The sequence below is a fragment of the Enhydra lutris genome, unplaced genomic scaffold, assembly GCF_002288905.1.
Source record: "Enhydra lutris kenyoni isolate GAN:26980312 unplaced genomic scaffold, ASM228890v2 scaffoldscaffold3, whole genome shotgun sequence".
NCBI lineage: Eukaryota > Metazoa > Chordata > Mammalia > Carnivora > Mustelidae > Enhydra > Enhydra lutris.
Genome location: NW_019154087.1, coordinates 25,205,157 through 25,230,088, shown reverse-complemented (window position 1 = coordinate 25,230,088; position 24,932 = coordinate 25,205,157). Strand labels below are relative to the sequence as shown.

Below are 24,932 nucleotides of genomic sequence, written 5' to 3'. Positions count from 1 at the left end.
TGGGATTTGACAGGGGCTCTGTTAAATCAGTAGACCAAAAGGCCAAGGCTTGTCAGCTTAACAATATTAAGTCTTCCAATTGGTTAACTAAGGATGCCTTTACATTTACTTAGGACTTTAATTTCTTTCAGTGATGTTTTATAGTTTTCAGTATGCAAGTCCTACACACTTACATTAAATTTCTAAGTATTCTTTTTGATGCTACTAAATGGAATTATTTTGATTCCATTATTGGATTATTCATTGTTAGCATACATTTAGACAGTTGTTTCTTATGGTTTTTTTATTGAGGTATAGTTGACATACAATGTTATGTTAGTTTCAGGTATATAACATAGTGATTTGACAGTTCTATATATTAAGCTATACCCACCAGGAAAAATGTAATTACCATTTATCACCATACAATATTATTACAGTATTACTGACTATATTTCCCATGCTATACTTTTCATCCCCATGACTTATTTTATCACTAAAAGTGTGTAACTCTTAATCCCCTTCACCCATTTCACCCATCCTTCCACTTCTCCCCACCCCCGGCAATCAGTTTCTTCTCTCTATTTACGGTTCTGTTTCCTTGGGGTTTGTTTGCTCATTTGTTTTGTGTTTTAGATTTTATATATAAATAAAGTCATATGGTATTTGTGTTTATCTGATGAATTTCACCTATCATAATACCATCTAGGTTTCTCCATGTTGTCACAAATGGCAAAGTCTCATTCTTTTTGTGGCTGAATAATATTCCATTGCATATATATGCCACATTTTATCATCCATTCATCTATTAATGGACACTTAGGTTGCTTTCATATCTTGGCTATTTGGGCAGGTACCCAGTAGTGGAATTACTGGCTCATATGGTATTTCCAGTTCTATTTTTGACATAACTTCATACTTTTTTCCACAGTGATAGTACCAGTTTACATTCCCACCAATGGTGCTTGAGAGCTCCCTTTTCCCCACATCTGCACCATTTATTTGTGTTTTTTTATTCTAACCACCTGACTGGTGCAAAGTGATATCTTATTGTGGTTCTGATTAGCATTTTCCTGATGACTTACAATGTTGAGCATCTTTTCAAATGTCTGTTGGTCATCTCTATGACTTCTTTGGAAAAATCTCTATTTAGGTCCTCTGCCCAATTTTTAACTTTTTTTTTGTTTTGAGTTATATAAGTTCTTTATATATTTTGGATATTAACCCCTTATTGTATATGTCATTACAAATATCTTCTCCCATTCCATAGGGGTTCTTTTGTTTGGTTTTCTTGATGGTGTCCTTTACTGTGAAAACCTTTTTAGTTGATGTAGTCCCAATAGTTTTGTTTTTATTTCCCTTGCCTGAGAAGACATATCTAGAAAAATATTGCTAAGGCTGATGTCCAAAAGATTATTGCTCATTTTTTCTTTTAGGGATTTTATCATTTCAGTCTCACATTTAGGTCCTCAGTTCATTTTGAGTTTATTTTGTGTATGTTGTAAGAAAATAATTTCATTCTTTTGCCTGTAGCTGTCCATTTATTGAAAAGGAAGTCTTTTTCCTAGTGTATATCTTGCCTCCTTTTCATAGATTAATTGACTATGTATGTATGGTTTTATTTCTTTGTTCTGTATCCTATTCCATTGATCTCTATGTCTATTTTTTGTGCCAGTTCCATACTGTGTTGATGATTATGGTTATCTATAGTATGTCTTGAAATCTGGGATTGTGATAGCTCTACCTTTCTTCTCAAGATTACTTTAGCTATTTGTGGTATTTTGTGGTTCCATAAAAATTTCAGGATTATGTGTTCTACTTCTGTGAAAAATGCCATTGGTATTTTGACAGGAATTGCACTGAATCTCTACATTGCTTTGGGTAGTATGGACAATTTAACATTAATTCTTCCAATTCATGAGCCTTCTTTGTGTTGTTGTCAAAGTTTTCATTAACATCTTATAATTTCCAGGGTATAAGTCTTCTACTTCTTTGGTTAAATAGATCCCTAAGTGTTTTATTATTTTTAGTGCAATTGTAAATGGAATTGTCTCTTTAATTTCTCTTTCTGCTACTTCATTATTAGTGTACAGAAACACAACACATTTCTGTATACTAATTTTATATCCTGTAACTTTACCGAATTCATTTATTTGTTCTCATAGTTGTTTTGGTGGATTCCTTAGGATTTTCTCTATATAGTATCATATCTGCAAATAGTGACCGTTTCACTTATTCCTTAAAACTTGATTTTTTTTAAATTTTTTTCCTTGTCTAATTGCTACAGGTAGGACTTTCAGTACTATGTTGAATAAAAGTTGTGAGAGTGAACATCCTTGTCTTGTTCCTGATCTGAGGGGAAAAAGCTTCAGTTTTCCCTAATAGGGTTTGTTGTATATGGCCTTTATTATGTTGAGGTGTATTCCCACTAAATCTACTTAAGTTGAGTTGTTATCATGAATGGATATTGTCAAATTATTTTTCTGCATGTATTGAGATGATCATATGGCTTTTATTCTCTTATTAATATGATATATAACATTTATTGATTTGTGATGGTTGAACTACCCTTGAATCCCAGGAATAAGTCCCCCTTGATCATGCTGAATGAACCTTTTAATGTATTGTTGAAATTGGTTTGCTAATGTTTTGTTGAGGATTTTTGCATCTGTGATCATCAGAGCTATTGACCTATATTTTTCTTTTTTTTTTTTTAATAGTGTCTTTGTTTTAGTATCAGAATAATGTAGGCCTCGTAGACTGAATTTGGAACCTTTTCTTCCTCTTCTATTTCTTTGGAATAGTTTGAGAAGGATAAGTATTAACTCTTTTTTAAATGTTTGCTAGAATTCGTGTATGAAGCCACCTGGTCCTAGATTTTTGATGGGAGTTTATTACTGATTCAATTTTGTTGCTAGTAATTGGTTTCTTCATATTTTCTATTCCTTTCTGATGCAGTTTGGGAAGATTTTACATTTCTAGGTATTTATCCATTTCTTCAAGTTTGTCCAGTTTGTTTGCATATAATTTTTGTAAAATTGTCATAATTTTTTGTATCTCTTTTATTTCAGTTATTTCTCCTTCATTTCTGTTTTTATTTGAGTCCTCACTCTCCTTTTACTTACGAGCCTAGCTAACGGTTTATCAATTTAATTTCTCTTTTCAAAGAATCAGCTCCTTGTTTCATTGATATTTTCTATTATTCTTTAGTCTCTATTTCATCCATTTCAGTTCTAACCTCCTTATTTCTTCCTTCTACTAGCTTTGGGCTTTTTTCTTTTTCTAATTCATTTAGGTATGAGGGTAAATTGCTTGAGATTTTCATTTTTTGAGGTAAGCTTGTAATGTCATAAACATTCTTCTAAGAACTGCTTTAACTGTGTCCCAATGATTTTGGACTATTGTGTATTAATTTTCATTTGTCTCCATGTATTTTTTAATCTTCCCTTTGATTTTCTTGTTAATCCATTAGATTTTCTTTTCTTTTTTTTTTTAAAGATTTTATTTTTATTATTTATTTGACAGAGAGAGATCACAAGTAGACAGAGAGGCAGGCAGAGAGAGCGAGGGAAGCAGGCTCCCTGTCGAGCAGAGAGCCCAATGCGGGACTCGATCCCAGGACCCTGAGATCATGACCGGAGCCGAAGGCAGTGGCCCAACCCACTGAGCCACCCAGGTGCCCTAGATTTTCTTTTAATATCTATTTGAGAGAGAGATAGCATGTGCACACATCAGTGGGAGGAGGGACAGAAGGAGAGAGAGAATCTCAAGCAGACTCCCCACTGAGTGTAGAGCACAATGTGGGACTTGATCTCATAACCCCAAGATTATGACCTGAGCTGAAACCAAGAAAGTCAGTCATTTAACCAACTGAGCCACCCAAGTGCTGCACCATCAGTTATTTAATAGTATGTTATTTAGTTTCCACCTGTTCGTGAGGTTTGTGTTTTTTCTTACGGTAGATTTCGTTTCATACCGTTGTGGTCAAAAGGTACTTGATACAATTTCAGCCTTCTTAAATGTATTTAGATTTGTTTTCTGGCCTCACATGTGATTTATCCTGGAAACTGTTCCGTGGATAATATCCACACTTGACAAAAGAATTTGTTCTGTAGTTTTGGATGGAATGTTCTGTATGTATCTGTTAGGTCTATCTGGTCTAATGTGTCATTCAAAGCCACTGTTTCCTTGATCTATCCATTTATGCAAGTAGAGCTACTATTACTGTATAACTATCAGTTTCTCCCTTTATGTGTATTAGTATTGGCTTCTTGTATTTTGGTGCTCCTGTGTTGGGTGCATAGATATTTATAATTGTTATACTTTTTATGGGATTGACCCATAGGTCAAAGGATTGACCTTTATCATTATGTAGTGCCCTTCTTTGTGTCTTTCTACAGTCTTTGCTTTAAAGTCTGTTTTGTCTGACATAAGTATTGCTACCCCAGTTTTTTCTCTTTTTTTCCACTTCCATTTCCATGGGTTATCCTTTTCCATCCCTTCACTTTCAGTCTGTGTGTGTCCTTAGGTCTAAGTCAGTATTCTGTGGGCATTATATAGATGGGTCTTGTTTTTTGGCCATTCAGTCACCCTGTGTCTTTTGGTTAGAGCATTTAGTCCATTTACATTTAAAGTGATTGTTAATAAGTATGTACTTAATGCCACTTTGTTAATGTTTCCTGGTGTTTTCGTAGTTCTTCTCTGTTCCTTTTTTCTTCTTTTGCTTTCTTCCCATGTGGTTTGATGGCTTTCTTTAATGTTATGCTTGGATTAGTTTCACTTTATTTTTTTGTATGTCTATTACAGGTTTTTCATTTGTGGTTACCATTGGGTTCATATAGAACATCTTGTGTGTATAGCAGTCTATATTAGGTTGATGTCACTTAAATTTGAACACATAAAAGCACTAAATTCTTGTTCCCCTTCCATATTTTATGTATATGATGTCATATTTTACATTTTTTATTTTATCACTTGACTAATTTTTGTAGAGACAATTGATTTTACTAGTTTTGTTTTCACCGCCACACTGACTTTATGAGCGATTCCTCTACTACCTTTACTATATGTTTGCTTTTACTTGTGAAATTCTGCCTTTCATAATTTTCTTCTAGTTATGGCCTTTTCTTTCCACTTAAAGAATTCCCTTTAACCTCTTTTGTAAGGCTGGTTTAGTGGTGATGAACTACTTTATTGTTTGGGAAACTGTCTCTTCAATTCTGAGTGATAATCTTGCTGGGTAGTGTAGGTAGAGTATTCTTAATTGTAGGCTTTATCCTTTCAGTCCTTAGAATGTATCATGCCTGCAAAGTTTCTGCTAAAATATCCTCTCATAGCCTTATAGGGTTTTCTTTGTATGTAACTTTTCTCTTGCTACTTCTAAATTTTTCTCATTATAATTACTTTTTGCCTTCTTAGTTTTTATGTATCCTAGTATAGATATTCTTGGGTTCACCTTTTAGGCACTCTCTGTGCTTTCTGACCTGGATTCTGTCTCCTTCCCCAAACTTAGGGACGTTTACAGCTCTTATTTTTTTCAGATACATTTTCTGCCCCCTTCTTTCTTCTCCCTCTGGGATTCCTTACAACATGAATGTTATCATGCTTGATGATGTTGCAAAGGCTCTTAAGTTATTCTCATTTTTAAAATGCTTTTTCCTTTTTGCTATTCAGCTTGGTTGCTTTCCATCTCCTGCCTTCCAGATCACTGATCTGTTCTTCTGCACCCTTTAGTCTGCTGTAGATTCCCTCTAGGATATTTTTCATTTCAGCTACTGAATACTTCAGTATTTAATATGATTTGGTATGACTGGTTATTATTTTTTTTTAAGATTTTTATTTATTTATTTGACAGAGAGAGGGATCACAAGTAGGCAGAGACGCAGGTAGAGAGAGAGGGGGAAGCAGGCTCCCTGTTGAGCAGAGAGCCCAATGTGGGGCTCGATTCCAGGACCCTGAGATCATGACCTGAGCCGAAGGCAGAGGCTTAACCCACTGAGCCACCCAGATGCCCCATGACATGATTTTCTTATATTTTCTTTCTCTTTGGTTTTCTCACTGACTTCATCTGCCCTTTTTTCAAGTCCAATATCTATGACCATTACTTTGAATTTTTTATAAGGCATATTGCTTATGTTTCTGTTAGCTCCTCATTAGTCTTCATGGAACAATTGATTTTTATGTATTCATCTTGTATTCTGCAAACTTATTGAACTAGTTTATTAGTGTTATTTTTTTTTTCTCTTTTGGTAGATTTTTTAGGATTTACTACATACAAGACTGTGTCATCTACAAATAACGATAGTTTAATTTTTTCTTTTTGAATCTCGGTTCCTTTATTTTTTTCTTGCTTAATTTTCCTTACTAGACCTTGTAGTTGCTATTGAATAAAACTGACAAAAGCAAACATTTTTGTCTTGTTCCTGATTTTAGGAAAAAACTCATTTTTTCACCATTAAGTATGATGCTACCTGTATATTTTATAGATGTTCTTTATCAGGTTGAGGTGGTTTTTTTTTTCTTTTTCCCTATTCTAGCTTGTTATTTTTATCATGAAAAGATGTTGGAATTTTTGCAAATACTTTTTCTGCTTCTAATGAGGTGATCATGTAGTATATTACTTTGATTTTTGCATGTTGGCCCAATATTGCATTTCTGAGATAAATCATCCTTGGCTGTAATGTACAGATCTTTTGTATGTGCAGATCTGTTTGCTAGATTTTTATTGAGGATTCCTGCATTTATGTTAATAAAGGATATTGATATATTGCATTCTTGTCATCTCTTTGTTTTTGGTATTAGATTCATACCTCCTTCATAGAATCCATTGAAAAGTTTGCCTTCTATTTTTTGGAAGAATTTGTAATGGATAGGGGTTAATTCTTTATTTTTTAAAAAAATATTTTATATAGGGGCGCCTGGGTGGCTCAGTGGGTTAAGGCCTCTGCCTTCGGCTCAGGTCATGGTCCCAGGGTCCTGGGATCGAGCCCCACACCGGGCTCTCTGCTTGGCGGGGAGCCTGCTTCCTCCTCTCTCTCTCTGCCTGCTTCTCTTCCTACTTGTGATCTCTGTCAAATAAATAAATAAAATCTTTAAAAAAATATATTTTATATATTTATTTGAGAAAGCATGAGCGGTGGGGAGAGGAAGAAGTGGGGCTCAATCCCAGGACCTGGGATCATGACCTGAGGTGAAGGCAGACACTTAACCAACTGAGCCAGCCAGGCACCCCAGCGCTAATTCTTTAAATGTTTGGTGGAATTCGGCAGCAAAGTCATGTACTTCTGGGCTTATCTTTACTGGCAGTTTTTTGATTATTAACTCAATCTTTTATTAGTTATAGTTCTATTAATCTCTGTTTCTTTTTGAGTCAGTTTCAATAGTTCGTGTCTAAGCATCTGTCCATTTCTTCTAGCTGATACATCATTTTTATTGTATTCCCTTGTAATTTATAAGGTATGTTTTCTTTTTTAATGCCTAATTTTAATAGTTTAGGTCTTCTCTTTTTTCTGATTCCATGTATGTAGCTTTCTCAAGCTTGGATCCTTCCAAAGAACTTTGGATTCCTTTGATTTACTCTATTGTTTTTCTATTCTTTATTTCATTAATTTCCACTCTAATCTTTAGTATTTCCTTCATTTGTGTTGTGTTTGGTTTTCTCTTTTTTGAGATTTTTAAGGCAGAAGATTATTTTATTGGTTTGAGGACTTTCTAAATATAGGTCTGTAAAGCTATAAATTTTCTTCTAATACTGCATTAGATGCATCACATAAAGTCTTAATATTTTTTCATTTTCATTTATCAGAAAATATTTTCTAACATCCCTTATGATTTTATTTCACCCATTATTTAGCAGTATGTTGCATATACATATTTATATTAATTACCCAAATTTGCTTCTGCCCCCATTTATAATTTCATCCCATTGATTTTAAACATTTAAATTTAGATAGGCTTGTTTATGATAGGACATACAATCTGTCCTGGAGAATATTCCATGCACACTTGAGAATGCATTCTGCTGTTTGGCAGAGTGTTCTCTAGATATTGTTTAGCTCAGTTGATTTCCAGTGTTTTTCTTCCTTAATTGTTTCTAGTTGTTATATACATTATTGAAAGTGGATTATTAAATAATCTGCTTTTCCTTTTACTTCTGTCATTTTTTACTTTATGTATTTTGGTGCTCTATTTTTAGGCTCATATATATTTATAATTGTTCCATCTTAAGGAGTGACCCTTTTATAAAAATGTACTTGTTTGAAAAAAAAATGTACTTGCTTCTCGTAATATTATCTTAAATCCTACTCTGTCTGATATTAGTATTGCCATTCCAGTTCTCTTTTGATCACTGTTACATGATACATATTTTTCTGTCCACTTAGTTTCAGCCTATTTGTATCTTTAAAACTAAGTCATGTCTCTTAAAGATGACACATAGTTGAAATTTTAATCCATTTTCCAGTTTTTGCCTTTGAGTTGTATTATTTAAACCATATACAGTATATGTAATTACTGTTGAAGTAGGATTTATATCTGCCAATTTATTATTGGTTTCTGTATGTATTTCATTTCACTGTTCTTCCCTTAAGGCATTATTTTGTGTTCAATAGATGTTTTTTAGTGTACCATTTCCACTCCCTTGTCACTCTTTTACAATATTTCTTGGAGTTATAACAATCTAAATTAGAGTAATGCCAATTTAATTATAATACTCTACAGAAACTTTATTACTATACAGTTGCATTCACTCCTTTTCCTTTGGGCTTTTATTGTCATACAGTTTTATGCATTGGATGTACATTAACAGATTTATAATTACTGCTTTACAGTTACCATTTTTATGCTTTTTTAAAATTTTTATTGTTTTAATTAACATATAATGTATTAATAGCCTCAGGGGTACAGGTCTGTGAATAATCAGGCTTCACACTTCACAGCACTCACCACAGCACATACCCTCCCCAATGTCCATAACCCAACCACCCTCTCCCTCACCCCCTCCTCCCGGCAACTCTAGTTTCTTTTGTGAGATTAAGAGTTTCTTATGGTTTGTCTCCCTCCTGACCCCATCTTATTTCATTTTTCCTTCCCTACTACCCGAACCCCATACATTGCCTCTCAAATTATCATATCAGGGAGATCATTTGATAATTGTCTTTCTCTGATTGACTTATTTTGCTCAGCATAATACCCTCTAGTTCCATCCACGTCGTTGCAAAAGGCAAGATTTCATTTCTTTTGATGGCTGCATAGTATTCCATTGTGTATATATACCACATCTTCTTTATCCATTCATCTGGTGACAGACATCTAGGTTCTTTCCATAGTTTGGCTATTGTGGACATTGCTACTATAAACATTCGGGTGCACATGCCTCTTTGGATCACTACCTTTGTAGCTTTAGGGTAAATACCCAGTAGAGCGATTGCTGGGTCATTGGGTAGCTCTATTTTCAACTTTTTGAGGAACCTCCATGCTGTTTTCCAGAGTGGCTAAAGGGTTCCCCACTCTCCATCTGTTGTTTTCTGACTTGTTAATTTTAACCATTCTGACTGGTGTGAAGTGGTATCTCATTGTGGTTTTGATTTGTATTTCCCTGATGCTGAGTGATGTGGAGCACTTTTTCATGTGTCCGTTGGCCACCTGGATGTCTTCTTTGCAGAAATGTCTGTTCATGTCCTCTGCCTATTCCTTGATTGGATTATTTGTTCTTTGGGTGTTGAGTTTGCTAAGTTCTTTATAGATTTTGGATACTAGCCCTTTGTCTGATATGTCATTTGCAAATATCTTCTCCCATTCTGTCAGTTGTCTTTTGGTTTTGTTGACTGTTTCCTTTGCTTTGCAAAAGCTTTTGATCTTGATGAAGTCCCAATAGTTCATTTTTGCCCTTGCTTCCCTTGCCTTTGGCGATGTTTCTAGGAAGGAGTTGCTGGGGCTGATGTCAAAGAGGTTACTGCCTGTGTTCTCCTCAAACACTTTGATGGATTCCTTTCTCACATTGAGGTCTTTCATCCATTTGGAGTCTATTTTTGTATGTGGTATAAGGAAATGGTCCAGTTTCATTTTTCTGCATGTGGCTGTCCCAATTTTCCCAACACCATTTGTTGAAGATACTGTCTTTTTTCGATTGAGCATTCTTTTCTGCTTCGTCAAAGATTAGTTGACCATAGATTTGAGAGTATATTTCTGAGCTCCCTGTTCTGTTCCATTGATCTATGTGTCTGTCTGTGTGCCAGTAGCATCCTGTCTTGATGATGACAGCTTTGTAATAGAGCTTGAAGTCGGGATTGGGATGCCACCAACTCTTGCTTTCTTTTTCAACATTCCTTTGGCTATTCGAGGTCTTTTCTGGTTCCATATAAATTTTGGGATTATTTCTTCCATTTCCTTGAAAAACATTGATGGTATTTTGATAAGGATTGCATTAAACGTGTAGATTGCTTTAGGTAGCATAGATATTTTCACAATATTTGTGCTTCCAATCCATGAGCATGGAATGCTTTTCCATTTCTTTGTGTCTTCCTACATTTCTTTCATGAGTACTTTCTAGTTTTCTGAGTACAAATTCTTTGCTTCTTTGGTTAGGTTTATTCCTAGGTATCTTATGGTTTTGGGTGCTATTGCAAATGGGATCGACTCCTTAATTTCTCTTTCTTCTGTCTTGTTGTTGGTTTGTAGAAATGCAACTGATGTCTGCATTGATTTTATATCCTGACACTTTACAGAATTCCTGTACAAGTTCAAGCAGTTTTGGAGTGGAGTCTTTTGGGTTTTCCACACAAAGTATCATATCATCTGCAAAGAGTGAGAGTTTGACTTCATCTATGCCAATTTGAATGCCTTTTATTCCTTTTTGTTGTCTGATTGCTGAGGCTAGGACTTCTAGTACTATGTTGAATTGCAGTGGTGATAGTGGACATCCCTGCTGTGTTCCTAACCTTAGGGGAAAAGCTGTCAGTTTTTCTCCATTGAGAGTGATATTTGCTGTGGGTTTTTCATAGATGGCTTTGATGATATTGAGGTATGTGCCCTCTATCCCTACACTGTGAAGAGTCTTGATCAAGAAAGGATGCTGTACTTTGTCAAATGCTTTTTCAACATCTATTGAGAGTATTGTATGGTTCTTGTTCTTTCTTTTATTGTATTGTATCACATTGATTGATTTGTGGATGTTGAACCAACCGTGGAGCCCAGGAATAAATCCCACTTGGTCGTGGTGAATAATCCTTTTAATGTACTGTTGGATCCTACTGGCTAGTATTTTGGTGAGAATTTTCGCATCTGTGCTCATCAAGGATATTGGTCTATAATTCTCTTTTCTGATGGGGTCTTTTTCTGTTTTGGGGATGAAGGTAATGTTGGCCTCATAAAATGAGTTTGGACGTTTTCCTTCCATTTCTAATTCTAAAACAGTTTCAGGAGAAATGGAGTTAATTCTTCTTTAAATGCTTGGTAGAATTCCCCTGGGAAGCCATCTGGCCCTGGGCTCTTGTTTTTTGGGACATTTTTGATGACTACTTTAATCTCCTTACGGTTATGGGTCTGTTCAGGTTTTTTATTTCTTCCTGGCTCAGTTTTGGTAGTTTATACATCTCTAGGAATGCTTCCATTTCTTCCAGATTGTCAAATTTGCTGGTATATCGTTGCTTATAATATGTTCTTATAATTGTTTGTATTTCTTTGGTGTTGGTTGTGATCTCTCCTCTTTCATTCATGATTTAATTAATTTGGGTCCTTACTCTTTTCTTTTTGATAAGTCTGGCAAGGGGTTATCAGTTATTCTTTCAAAGAACCACCTCCTAGTTTCATTGATTTGTTCTACTGTTTCTTTGGTTTCCATTTCATTGATTTCTGCTCAGATCTTTATTATTTCTCTTCTCCTGCTGGGTTTAAGCTTTCTTTGCTGTTCTTTCTCCAGCCTCTTTAGGTGTAGGGTTAGGTTGTATTTGAGAACTTTCTTGTTTCTTGACAAAGGCTTGTATCACTATATATTTTCCTCTCAGGACTGCCTCTGCTCTGTCCCACAGATTTTGAACAGTTGTGTTTTCATTTTCATTTGTTTCTATGAATTTTTTGAATTCTTCTTTAATTTCCTGTTTGACCCATTCATTCTTTAGTAGGATGCTCTTTAGTCTCCATGTATTTGGGTTCTTTCCAACTTTCCTCTTGTGCTTGAGTTCTAGTTTCATAGCAGTGTGATCTGAAAATATACAGGGAATGATCCCAATCTTTTGGAACTGGTTGAGACCTGATTTGTGACCCAGGATGTGATCTATTCTGGAGAATGTACCATGTGCACTAGAGAAGAATGTTAATTCTCTTGCTTTGGGATGGAATATATCTGTGATGTCCATCTGGTCCAGTGTGTCATTTAAGGCCTTTATTTCCTTGTTGCTCTTTTGCTTGGATGATCTGTCCATTTCTGAGGGGGGTGTTAAAGTCCTCTATTATTATGTGTGCTGCCGAAGCAAGCACTAAATTCCTCTATTATTATTGTATTATTGTCAAGGTGTTTCTCTGATTTTTTTTTATTAATTGGTTTATATAGTTGGCTGTTCCCATGTTAGGGGCATAGATATTGAAAATTGTTAGCTCTTCTTGTTGGACAGACCCTTTATGTATGATATAGTGTCCTTCCTCATCTCTTATTATAGTCTTTGGCTTAAAATCTAATTGGTCTGCTACAGGGATTGCCACCCCAGCTTTCTTTTGATGTCCGTTAGCATGGTAAATTGTTTTCCACCCCCTCACTTTAAATCTGGAGGTGTCTTTGGGTCTATAATGAGTCTTGTAGACAGCATATTGATTTTTGGGGGGTGGGGGATTTTTTTTTTTTTATCCATTCTGATACCCTGTGTCTTTTGATTGGGGCATTTAGCCCATTTACATTCAGGGTAACTATTGAGAGATATGAATTTAGTGCCATTGTATTGCCTGTAAGGTGACTGTTACTGTATATTGTCTTTGTTCCTTTCTGGTCTACTACTTTTAGGGTCTCTCTTTGCTTAGAGGACCCCTTTCAATATTTTCTGTAGAGCTGGTTTGTTATTTACAAATTCTTTCAGTTTTTGTTTGTCCTGGAAGCTTTTTATCTCTCCTCCTATTTTCAATGATAGCCTAGCTGGATATAGTCTTCTTGGCTGCATGTTTTTCTCATTTCCTGCTCTGATTATATTACGCCAGTTCTTTCTGGCCTGCCAGGTCTCTGTGGATAAGTCTGCTGCCAATCTAATATTTTTTACCATTGTATGTTACAGACTTCTTGTCCAGGGCTGCTTTCAGGATTTTCTCTTTGTCACTAAGACATGTAAGTTTAATTATTAGATGACAGGGTGTGGACTTACTATTGATTTTGAGGTGGATTCTCTGTGCCTCCTGTATTTTGATGCTTGTTCCCTTTGCCATATTAGGGAAATTCTCTACAATAATTCTCTCCAATATACCTTTGCCCCCCTCTCTCTTTCTCCTTCTTCTGGCATCCCAGTTATTCTAATATTGTTTCATCTTATGGTATCATTTATCTCTCAGATTCTCCCCTCGTGGTCCAGTAGTTGTTTGCTTCTCCTTTGCTCAGCTTCCTTATTCTCCATCATCTGGTCTTTTGTATCACTAATTCTCTCTTCTGCCTCATTTATCCTAGCTGTAAGAGCCTCCATTTTTTACTGCACCTCATTGATAGCTTTTTTAAATTTCAGCTTGGTTAGATTTTAGTTCTTTTATTTCTCCACAAAGGCCTTTTATTTCTCCAGACAGGTTTTCTCTAATATCTACCATGCCTTTTTTGAGCCCAGCTAGCACCTTGAGAATCGTCATTCTAAACTCTAGATCTGATATATTACCAATGTCCATATTGGTTAGGTCCCTAGCCTCTGATACTGCCTCTTGTTGTTTTTTGTTTGTTTGTTTTTGTTTTGTTTTGTTTGTAGTGAGTTTTTCCACCTTGTCATTTATCCAGATAAGAATATATGAACAAGAGATGGGGCGCTTGGGTGGCTCAGTGGGTTAAGCCTCTGCCTTCCACTCAGGTCATGATCCCAGGGTCCTGGGATCAAGTCCCACATCAGGCTCTCTGCTCAGCCAGTCACCTGCTTCCCCCTCTCTCTTTGTCTGCCTCTCTGCCTGCTTGTGATCTCTCTCTCTGTCAAATAAATAAATAAAATCTTAAAAAAAAAAAAAAAGAATATATGAATGAGAGAATAAAATACTAAGAGGGTGACAAGCCCCCAGAAAAATGTGTGTTAACCAAATCAGAAGAGACCCCAGATTGGGGGGAGAAGAAAGAGGGTAAAAAGAAGTTCAAACAAGAATTTTTTTAAAAAATTTAAAATATATATATATTAGACTGGTGAATAGAACAGAGCCGCCCACTTGATTTTGGGTGTATTTTAGTCTCTTAGAAGAAACTACCTCCTAAAATTTTTAAAGAAAGCAAAACTTATGTGTACACAAAAATAAGGGTAAACATGATGAAGGGATGCAATATGACTATAAAAATGAAATTTTTTTTAAAGATATTATTTATTTATTTGTCAGAGAGAGAGAGAGAGAGAGAGAGCAAGCACAGGCAGACAGAATGTCAGGCAGAGGCAGAGGGAGAAGCAGGCTCCCTGATGAGCAAGGAGCCCGATGTGGGACTCGATCCCAGGACGCTGGGATCATGACCTGAGCCGAAGGCAGCTGCTTAACCAACTGAGCCACCCAGGCATCCCTAAAAATGAAAATTTTAAAAAAATTCTAAAAAAGGAGTTGATAAGTTGGTTGGGAAAAGAAAGAAAAAGAAAGTGGAGATAATTTGCTTAGGCTGGAGACTAGAACAAAGCCCTGTGCTAGATTTAGGGTATATTTTGATCTATTAAAAGAAATTGTCCCCAACCTTTTTTAGAAAAACCTTATATGTATACAAAAAATAAAATTAGATACAATGAAGGATAAAATATGACTATATTAATGAAGGTTTAAAAAGATTTTTTTTAAAGATTTTATTTATTTATTTGACAGAGAGAGAGAGATCACAAGTAGGCAGAGAGGCAGGCAGAGAGAGAGGGGGAAGCAGGCTCCCCGCTGAGCAGAGAGCCCGATGTGGGGCTCGATCCGAGGACCCTGAGATCATGACCCTGAGCCGAAGGCAGAGGCTTAACCCACTGAGCCACCCAGGTGCCCCTAAAAAGATTTTTTAAGGTATTATTAAGATAAACTAGTTAAAAAAACATTAAAAGAGGAAAGAGTAAAAGTTAAAAAATTAAGAAAAAAAAATTTTTTAATTAATTAACTTTGCAAGACTAAAGAATCATGGGGAGAAAGCCATGAATTCCATGCTTTGCTTTCCCCTCCTCTGGAATTCCACTGTTCTCCTTGATCAGTGAGCTTGGTCTTGCCTGGATGTTCTTGCTGATCTTCTGGGGGAGGGGCCTGTTGTAGTGATTCTCAAGTGTCTTTGCCCGAGGCAGAATTGCACTGCTCTTGCCAGGGGCCAAGCCATGTAATCTGCTCAGGTTTGCTCTCCAGAGCTTTTGTTCCCTGAACGCTTTCCATAGAGCTCTAGAGGATGGGAATGAAAATGGCGGCCTCCCAATCTCCAGCCTGGAGAAGCCGAGAGCACAGGGCCCCATTCCGTAGTGCGCCCTTGGAGAAAAGCACTCAATCACTCCCATCTCCTGTTCTCCAGTCGCATTCCGAGCTCACCTGGCCTGTGACCAAACGTTTCTGTCTCTGGCACACAGCCCCTTTTGGAGTCTCCAAACCCAACAGATTCCTTCTGCTCTTCCAGTGGGTCTCCCTGAATCTGCCACTTGTGTGGTCCCTGCTCAAAGAACAGTGGCCTGACTGTGCCTCGGATCACAGTTTAAGGTAACCCCAAGCTGAGAGCTCACTCCTCTGCTCCGTCTCTGTAGCAGGTTTCATCGCTCCAATGCCGGGAAGCTCTGCTACACTCAGACACCCCCAATCCCTCTGTGACCCTGCAGAACCTGAGACCTATGAGCGCTCTCCCTGTGAGAGCTCCACCCCCGCTGAGCCTGTGGAGCAATGTCCCTCAGTGGAGCAGACTTTTAAAAGTTATGATTTTGTGCTCTGCTGCTCTGCCGCTTGCTGGGAGCCAGCCCCAACCCCCCACAGTCTTCCCGTGGCTTCGGATTCACTTCTCCCCACATCTTACCTTTCAGAAAGTGGTTGATTTTCTGTTTCTAGAATTGCTGCCCTTCTTCTCTTCAATCTCCTGTTGGATTTGTAGGTGTTCAGGATTGTTCTGTTTGATAACTATCTAACTGAACTCCTGCGACCTGATGTCATCTTGGTCTGCTACTCCTCCACCATCTTGACTCCTCCTTCAAGTGTCAGTCTACAGTTGCCTTTAAATCAGATATAAAGAGTTAAAAACAATACACATATAAGCTCTTTTTGTTTAACTATGTATTTACTTTTACTGGTGTTCATCTTTTCATATGGATTCGAGTTACTGTCCAGCATCCTTTTCTCTCAGTCTGAAGGACTTCATTTTAGTATTTATTATAGAGCAGGCCCAAAACAATAAACACTCTCAGATTATTTATCAAGACATACCTTAGTTTATTATTCACTCTTAAAGCATAGTTTTACTAAATACAGAATTTCTTAGTTGACAGTCTTATTCTGGCAACATTTAAGTATGCCATACTAATACCTTCTGGCCTCCATTGTGTCTTATGCATCCTCAGCTGTTAATCTTACTGAAAAGAGTTCTTTGCTGCTTTCAAGATTCTTTCTCTTTGGCTGTCTGTTATAATTTCTGTAGGTGTGGAGCACCTTTTTATGCTACTGGGAGTTATCTGAGCTTCTTGAATGTTGTTCATCAAATTTGAGGAGTTTGGGCTTCATACTCTCTTACTCTCCCTCCTTTACTTTGGGGATGCTCATTATGAACATGTTGGTATGTTTGACATTATCCCCACAGGTCTCTGAGGTTGTGTTATTTTTTTCTTCATTCTTTTTTCTTTCTGTTTCTTGGAATGGATGATCTCAATTGACTTCAACTTCTCTCTCCACTGCTTTTTCTGTCCCTTCCTCTAATCTACCATTGAATCCTTGTAATGGAGTTTTTTTTTTATTTCAGTGATTTTTACTTGTTAGTTTCAGAATTGCCACTTGTTTTATTATTATGGTTTCTACTTCTTTCATCTCATCTATTTGAGAAGACATTGTTTTCATACTTTTAGTTCTTTAAGCATGACTTCTTTCAGTTCTTTAAACATACTTGAAATCATAACTCAAAGTCTTTGATTAGTAGTCTGACACCTGGACTTCCTCACTGACAGCTTTCTTCCTGTGTATTAACCATACTTTGTTTTCTTGTATATTTTATAATTGTTAGAATTATATAGTTAGTTACAAGGCTAGATTCTCTGCCCTACCCAGGATTTGTTATTGTTACTGGTATTGTTTGTTAGTTTAGTGACTCTTCTAAACTATTTCAGTAAAATCTATATTTTTCTCATGAGCAGTTATGGAAGTCTGTGCTTGGTTAGCTTAGTGGTCACCTAATGATTATACACAGATCCTTACTTAAAATCAATAAGTCTCCCAGTCTTGGGCAAAGGATCTCTGTATGTATATTAGGGCATGCCTTCAACAGTCAGCGAGGCAATTTACCATTCTGCCTTACCCCTTTACTCCCTGCTTGTGCAGAGCTTCAAAGTTAGCCAGTTTAGAGCTTATGTCTTTCGTGAGTGAGCATACAGCCTTAGGTATGTACATGGCTCTCTGGATTCCCAGGCACATGTCAGAACTTTTTAAAGCTTCCTACAGACATCTTATTTCCCATCTTTTAATTTTAAGCTTTTGAATAGCCTTTTTTTTTTTTTTAATAGCCACCTGTTAACTGCTACCTCAGGCAGCCACTGTGATTAACAATTAACACCTCCTGACTCCAAGTCAGGTAAATGAAGACAGCTTTGTTAGTAGGGTCTTGTAGAGAACTATCAAATAGGTAAAATAATGATACTTTTCTGGGAATGGAGCGTTAAAGGATATCTAGCCTAATTCTTCCCCTTCCAGTGGTCCCCAGGTTGCTGATTTTTACTATAAATGTGGGTTGTTGATTTTGAAAGCTGTCGTAGAGTTCTGGGAACAGTGGGAATAGGGCAAATGAAAACACTATGAAGCTTACTCTTCTTATTGAAATTCCATTGCTTTTCTTGAATAAATATTCCCTGAAATGCTGCAAGTTGTTGTTAATTTGCAAGTTTCTGAAAAATTAATTTTGACAGTATTTACCAGTCAGTATTCTCAGTGCTTTTATGGAGGAGTGAAATTTCAGAGATCCTTATTCTGCCATTTTTGCTGACATCTCTAAAATGATAATTTCTAATTATAACGTTCCTTCTGCATTTATTAGCTAGAATTCTTTAAAGAATTTTTTCTTATAAACTGATTGCCATTAAATATAGTTTGTAAGCAAATTAATAGATAAATATATGGTACATATCTTTAGTTGTGAAATTTGAGAATGGGGATTTGGTGTCTTAGTAATTACCCAAAATGACCAATTCATCAGTTCTTTCTTTTTGGTATCATTATTAACTTGTGAGTTTTAACCTATTTCCTTTTGATGAGAAGTGCTTTTAGAGGTCACTCTTTGTGCCCAGATATATTCATTACCACTGAGATATTGTTACTTTATGATATTTTCAGTGGCAGATACAGTAATTATTTTTTACAAAGAGTGATTTGGGGCTATTAAATCATGAGTTTATATTGTTATTTCCTTCTTATAATTAAGGTTACAGGATATCCACTTACCTTTTACACTTACCTTACATTGAAATTTTTTTGACATTAACAATAACTTCTTCATGTCACAATATACATAAATAATTTCAAAATACTACTCCTAAGATTGTGATGTTCACTGAGGTTAGAACAGCAATATATAAACAAAACAATTTTAACAAAAAGAAAATATTTTTAAAGTACCAAACATAAGTCACAGAGCTGAAGAATAACTAAACTAAAAAATCTACTAAAGGGGTTCAAGTGAATGAAAAAGAGTGAAGCTAGCTTAAGGAATTTATGGGACACCCTAAGAGGACCAGTATACACAATATAAAGGTCCTAGAAGGAAACAAAAGAGAGAGGTGCAGAAAGCTTATTCAAGAAATAACAACAACAAAAAAAATCTTGAAACAAATATACCAAAATTTATGGACTATAACAAAAGCAGTTTTAAAAGACTTCATAATAATAAATATCAACATTAAAAAAAAGAAATTTTTCAAATAAACAACCTAACTTTGCACCTCAGGGAACCTAATGAACCAACAAAGCCCAAAGTTAGCAGAAGGAAGGAAATAACAAGAATCAGAGTGGAAATAAATGAAATAGAGACTAAAAACACAATAGAAGAGATGAATGAAACTAAGTTACTTTTTTGAAAATATAAACAAAAAAGTAAACCTTTTTACCAAGAAAAAAGGAGGGACTCAAAGAAATACAACTACAAATGAAAGAGAAGGCATTTCAACAGGTACCACACAAATACAAAATGTTATAAACAAATACTATAAACGATTGTACATCCACAGGTTGAACAACCTAGAGAAAGTGGCTAAATTCCTAGACACATTAAACTTACCAAGACTGAATCATGAAGAAATAGAAAATCTGAATAGACCAAATTACTAGTAAGGAGATAGAGGCAGTAATCAAAAATCTCCCAACAAAGAAAAGCCTGGGATCAGATGGCTTTAGTGGTTATTTCTACCAAACATCTGAAGATGGGTCAGCAATCCTTCTCAAACTCTTTTGAAAACTTGAAGAAAAGGAATTACTTCCAAACTCATTTTACAAGCCCAGCGTTATAGTGATATCAAAACCAGACAGACACTACAAAAAAAGAAAATTATCTGCCAGTATCCCTGATGAAAAGTTAAATGCAAAAACTTTCAACATAGTATTAGCAAACCAAGCCCAATAGTACATTAAAAGGAGCATATACTATGATCAAGAGGGATTTACTCCACAGTTGTAAGAATAGTTCAATATTCCCAATCAATGCAATATTCCACATGAACAAAATAAAGCATAAAAATGTTATGATCATTCATGAAGTCCAGAAAAAAGTATATGACAAAGTTCAACATCTTTCCATAATAAAAACTGAGTATAGAAGGAAAGTACCTCAACATAATAAAGGCCATATATGAGTAAGCCACAGCTAACATCATTCTCAGTGATGAACAGCTCTCTAAGATCAAGAACAATACAAAAAAGGCCTACTTTCAAAACTTTCATTCAATATGTTATTTGAAATACTAGATAGAACAATCAGGCAAGAAAATAAAATAAAGGGGATCCAAATCAGAAAGGAAAAAAGAAAAGCTATCATTATTTGCAGATAACTTATATACAGAAAATGCTAAAGACTCCAAAAAGTGTTAGAACTAATAAACAAATTCAGTAAAGTTGCAGGATACATCCATATACAAAAATTGGTTGTGTTTCTATATACTAACAGTGAACTAACAGAGAAAGTAAGGAAATAATCCCATTTGCAAAAGAAACAAAATACCTAGGAATAAATATAAGCAAGGAGATGAAAAATCCGTATACTGAAAACCACAAAAGATTGATGTCTCAAAAAAAGACTGATGAAAGAAAAAAAGACACAAATAATTGTAAAGATGGTCTATGTTCATGGACTGGAAGAATCAATATTATAAACATTCCCACAGTACCCAAAACAATCTGCAAATTCAGTGCAATCCCTATCAAAATTCCAATGGCATTTTTCATGCTAATAGAAAAAAATAATCTTAAATTTATATGGAGTCACAAATGACCCCAATAGTGAAAGCAGTCTTGAGAACAAAAAACAAAGTTAGAGTCATCATATTTCCTGATTTCAAACTATATCACAAAGCTATAGTAATTAAAACAATATGGTACTGACGACAAAACAGACAGATTAACGGAGCAAAATGCAGGACCAACAAATACATGTATGCAAATATGGTAAAAAAAATTTTTTAATAACCAAAACTGTACAATGGGGGAAGGATCATTTCTTCAATAAATGATATTGAGAAAAGGAGAGATTATACCTATAAGAATGAAACCAGGCCTCTCTTACACTATACACAAAACTCAAAGTGGACCTAAGTTTTGAACACAAAACCTGAAACTAAAACTCCCAGAAAAAACATAGGGGTAAACTTCTTGGAATTGATCTTAACAATGGTTTTTTTGGTTGTTTGTTTGTTTTTTTGTTTTTTTTTTTTTTTTTGCATTCCAAAAGCAAAGGCACCAAAAGCAAAATAAGTAGGACTACAGCAAACCAAAAACTGAACAGTAGAGGAAACCATCAACAAAATGAAGAGGCAATATACTGAATTGGAGAAAATATTTGCAAATAATGTATCTAAAAGAGGTTAATATCCCAAATACACAAGAAATCTATAAAACTCAATAGAAAAAAAAAATCGGGTAAACGGCCTAAGCAGACATTTTTATAGAGAATGCATGCAGATGGCAAACAGGTACATGAAAAGGTGTTCAACACCACTAATCATTGAGGAAATATAAATCAAAACCACAGTTGAGATATCTCCTATCACCTGACCCTGTTAGGTTATCTAATACCAAAAAGACGAGAATGTTAACACGAAAGTGGAGAAAAGAAAAATCCTATTAGAGCATAAACTGTTACAACTGCTATGGAAAATAGTATAGAGATTCCTCAAAAAGTTACTAATAGAACTTCCATATGACCCAGCAATCCCACTTCTAAGTATATATCCAAAGGAAATGAAATCATTATCTCAGAGATTTTTGCACTTCATTGCAGCATTATTCATAATAACCAAGGTGTAAAGACAACCTACGTGTCCACCAGTGGTGAGTGGATAAAGAAAATGTATTATGGAAGGAGAGGGGGAAAAAGTTGTTATTCAGCCTAAAAAGGGAGGGGGAATCTTGTCATTTGTAACAACATGGATGAACCTAGAGGACACTGTGCTAAGTGAAATAAGCCAGACAGAGAAAGACAAATACTGCATGATTCCACTTTTACGTGGAATCAAAAAAAGAAACAAAAAAGTTGAACTCTGAAACAGTAGAGAAGGGATTGTGAGGGCACCTGAGTGGTCAGTCCATTGAGCATCCGACTCTTGGTTTCTGTCAGGTTATGATCTCACGGGTCATGGAATTGAACCCCACATGGGGCTCTGCACACTCACCATGAAGTCTGCTTGGGATTGTTTCCCTCTTCCTCTCCCTACCTCCTGCCCCTCCCCCAACTTGTGTGCTCTCTCTCTTGCTCTCCCTCTCCAATAAATAAATCTTTAAAAAATAACTTAATAAGGTGGTTGGGAGGCTTGGGGGTAAGGGAAATAGGGAAAGGTTTATAGAAGTGTACAATCTTGTATGTGCTGTGGTGAGTGCTGTGAAGTGTGTAAACCTGGCGATTCACAGACCTGTACCCCTGGGGCTAATAATACATTATATGTTTACAAAAAAATTTAAAAAAAAAAAGAAGTGTACAATCTTTCATTATAAAATGAATAAGGAGGGGGTGCCTGGGTGGCTCAGTGGGTTAAAGCCTCTGCTTTCAGCTCAGGTCATGATCCCAGGGTCCTGGGATCGAGCCTCGCATCAGACTCTCTGCTCAGCAGGGAGCCTGCTTCCTCCTCTCTCTCTGCCTGCTTCCTTGCCTACTTGTGATCTCCATCTGTCAAATAAATAAATAAAATCTTTTTTAAAAAAATAAAATAAAATAAAATGAATAAGGAGGGATGCCTGGGTGGCTCTGTCATTAAGCATCTCCCTTCAGCTCAGGTCATGATCCCAGGGTCCTGGGATAGAGCCCCACATTGGGCTCCCTGCTCAGTGGGAAGCCTGATTCTCCCTCTCCCCCTGCTTGTAGTTCCTCTCTGTCTTCTCTGTCAAATAAATAAATAAATAAAATCTTAAATAAATAAAATGAATAAGGTCTATGGATTTAATATATAACATGGAGACTATAGTTGATAGTATATATTTGTTTCTTACTCTGGTCTTACTTATTTGTGTTTTTGGGGGGGGGGTTGGTGAGTATGTAAGCTGTAAAATTTCTATGTATTATGCTATAGTAAAAAGTTTGTTTAAATTGGTTTGTTTTAAAATGAGTTAAAATAGTTCTTTTCTGATGTGGTTATGGCAAGCTTAAAATAAACTTCTGTTAAAACTAATTTGCACTCGTTTTTGCATGCAGACATCCAGAATACAAGATTGGTAGCCTAGAGAAATGTTCGATATTGTTATCTATGAACTTGGTCCTTTGATTCCTCAGGAGAACCTGTGCCTGTCAAGGGCTGGATCCTGAGACCTGTGGTGCCTCCTTTTCTTTTGGTTGTTCATGGAGCATGTACTACAATGGATGTAAGTTTGCCAGAAGCAAGATCCCAAGAAAATTTAAGCTGCTTGGGGATGACCCAAAAGAGGTTTGTTTACTTCTTGATATATAATCTCTTTGATTTTCATGGAGAATTGATGAGTACAGATGAAGTAAACAGTATAACATACTCTGTTAAATTCTCATTAACATAGAGAATTTCATCTCAGAGGTACATCAAAATTTTAGCTGAACTGTAGGTATACATTATATATTTGATAAAATTAGCATAATAATAACTATGTGATACCAAAGTAGTAAAGTCTGAACATAAACTACTCATACCTATGGCCTTTTGTACTTACCTTTTATGTTAACTGTTAACTTTTATGTTAAGCAGCCATCACTTTGGTATTAAAACCAAGTATTAACATTTCATTGTTAAAACTTTCATTTTTCTCAAACCTGAGTTGCAGAAGTCATGTTCATCACTATCCCATTCAATAAAGACCATTTCTCATCACATTGTCATACCATGATATTTGATAAAGTTATCATAATGAATGCATTCAAGTAACTAAAACATATTTAGATATTAACATAAAATTTTAATTGATATTATATATTTCTCAAAATATAACTTAAAAATGGATATCAATTTTAACAACTTTTGAGTATAGCTTCTAGTGTATGCTAATTGAATAATCAAAAAACCCCTGAATGTTTACCAATTAGATATGACCAAATTTTTAGTGACTCTGTGAACCTTATAATTATCTTTTCAAACTTTAAGTGCAATTGAAATACAGTTATACTATATATATTATTGATATGTCCCTCTAAATGAAAAATGTGCTAGTGTTATTATTTGTGACTATAATAATAAGTGGAAATTTAGTAAAGTACAAAAACTCTTGAAATGATGATAAAATTTTTTTCACAGGATTGTATTTTTTTTTAAGATTTTATTTATTTATTTGACAGAGAGACAGAGATCACAAGTAGGCAGAGGCAGGCAGAGAGAGAGGGGGAAGCAGGCTCCCCGCTGAGCAGAGAGCCCGATGTGGGGCTTGATCCCAGGACCCCGAGATCATGACCCAAGCCGAAGGCAGAGGCTTAACCCACAGAGCCACCCAGGTGCCCCACACAGGATTGTATTTTTAATAAACTATAGTAAATGGGCTACATATCCCTCTTCATAAGAAAAAAATACCAACAATAAGCCTAATGAAGTGTAGCAATTTTACATAGCTGATGAGCCACTTTAATTTTCCACACTGCAGAGCTTTTTTACTACTATTTTATAAATGTTTATCGCTTTTACTAGATTTAACATAAAGCAAATCCAAGGGATAGCTAGGAACATCCTCCCTCAGGTATGTAGGAGAGGTTGGCTTAGAAACCTCCTCACCTTCTAAATTATAAATAAATATAACTCTTCGAGGTAGTTACATCTTTTAAGGTTTTGGAGAAAAAAAAAATGTTACTGTGAAATGAGAACTTCTAAATATGAATGGAATAACCAGGTATTATCACCTACCATTTTACAAGTATCTTACCTAGAAAATCTTTTTTTTGTAGGGAAGGAAGGAGTGTAACTGAACATTTTTCCTTT

General features: G+C 35.6%; 1 protein-coding gene across 1 annotated transcript in view; it reads left to right on the top strand.

Annotated features, from left to right (window-relative positions):
* LOC111153570 (tet methylcytosine dioxygenase 2) overlaps positions 1-24,932 on the top strand; it is a 136,551-nt gene that overhangs the window by 98,784 nt on the left and 12,835 nt on the right. The window contains exon 7 of the mRNA XM_022512681.1: positions 23,276-23,426. Within this exon, the coding sequence (XP_022368389.1) occupies positions 23,276-23,426 (151 nt within the window). The remainder of the gene's footprint in view (positions 1-23,275; positions 23,427-24,932) is intronic.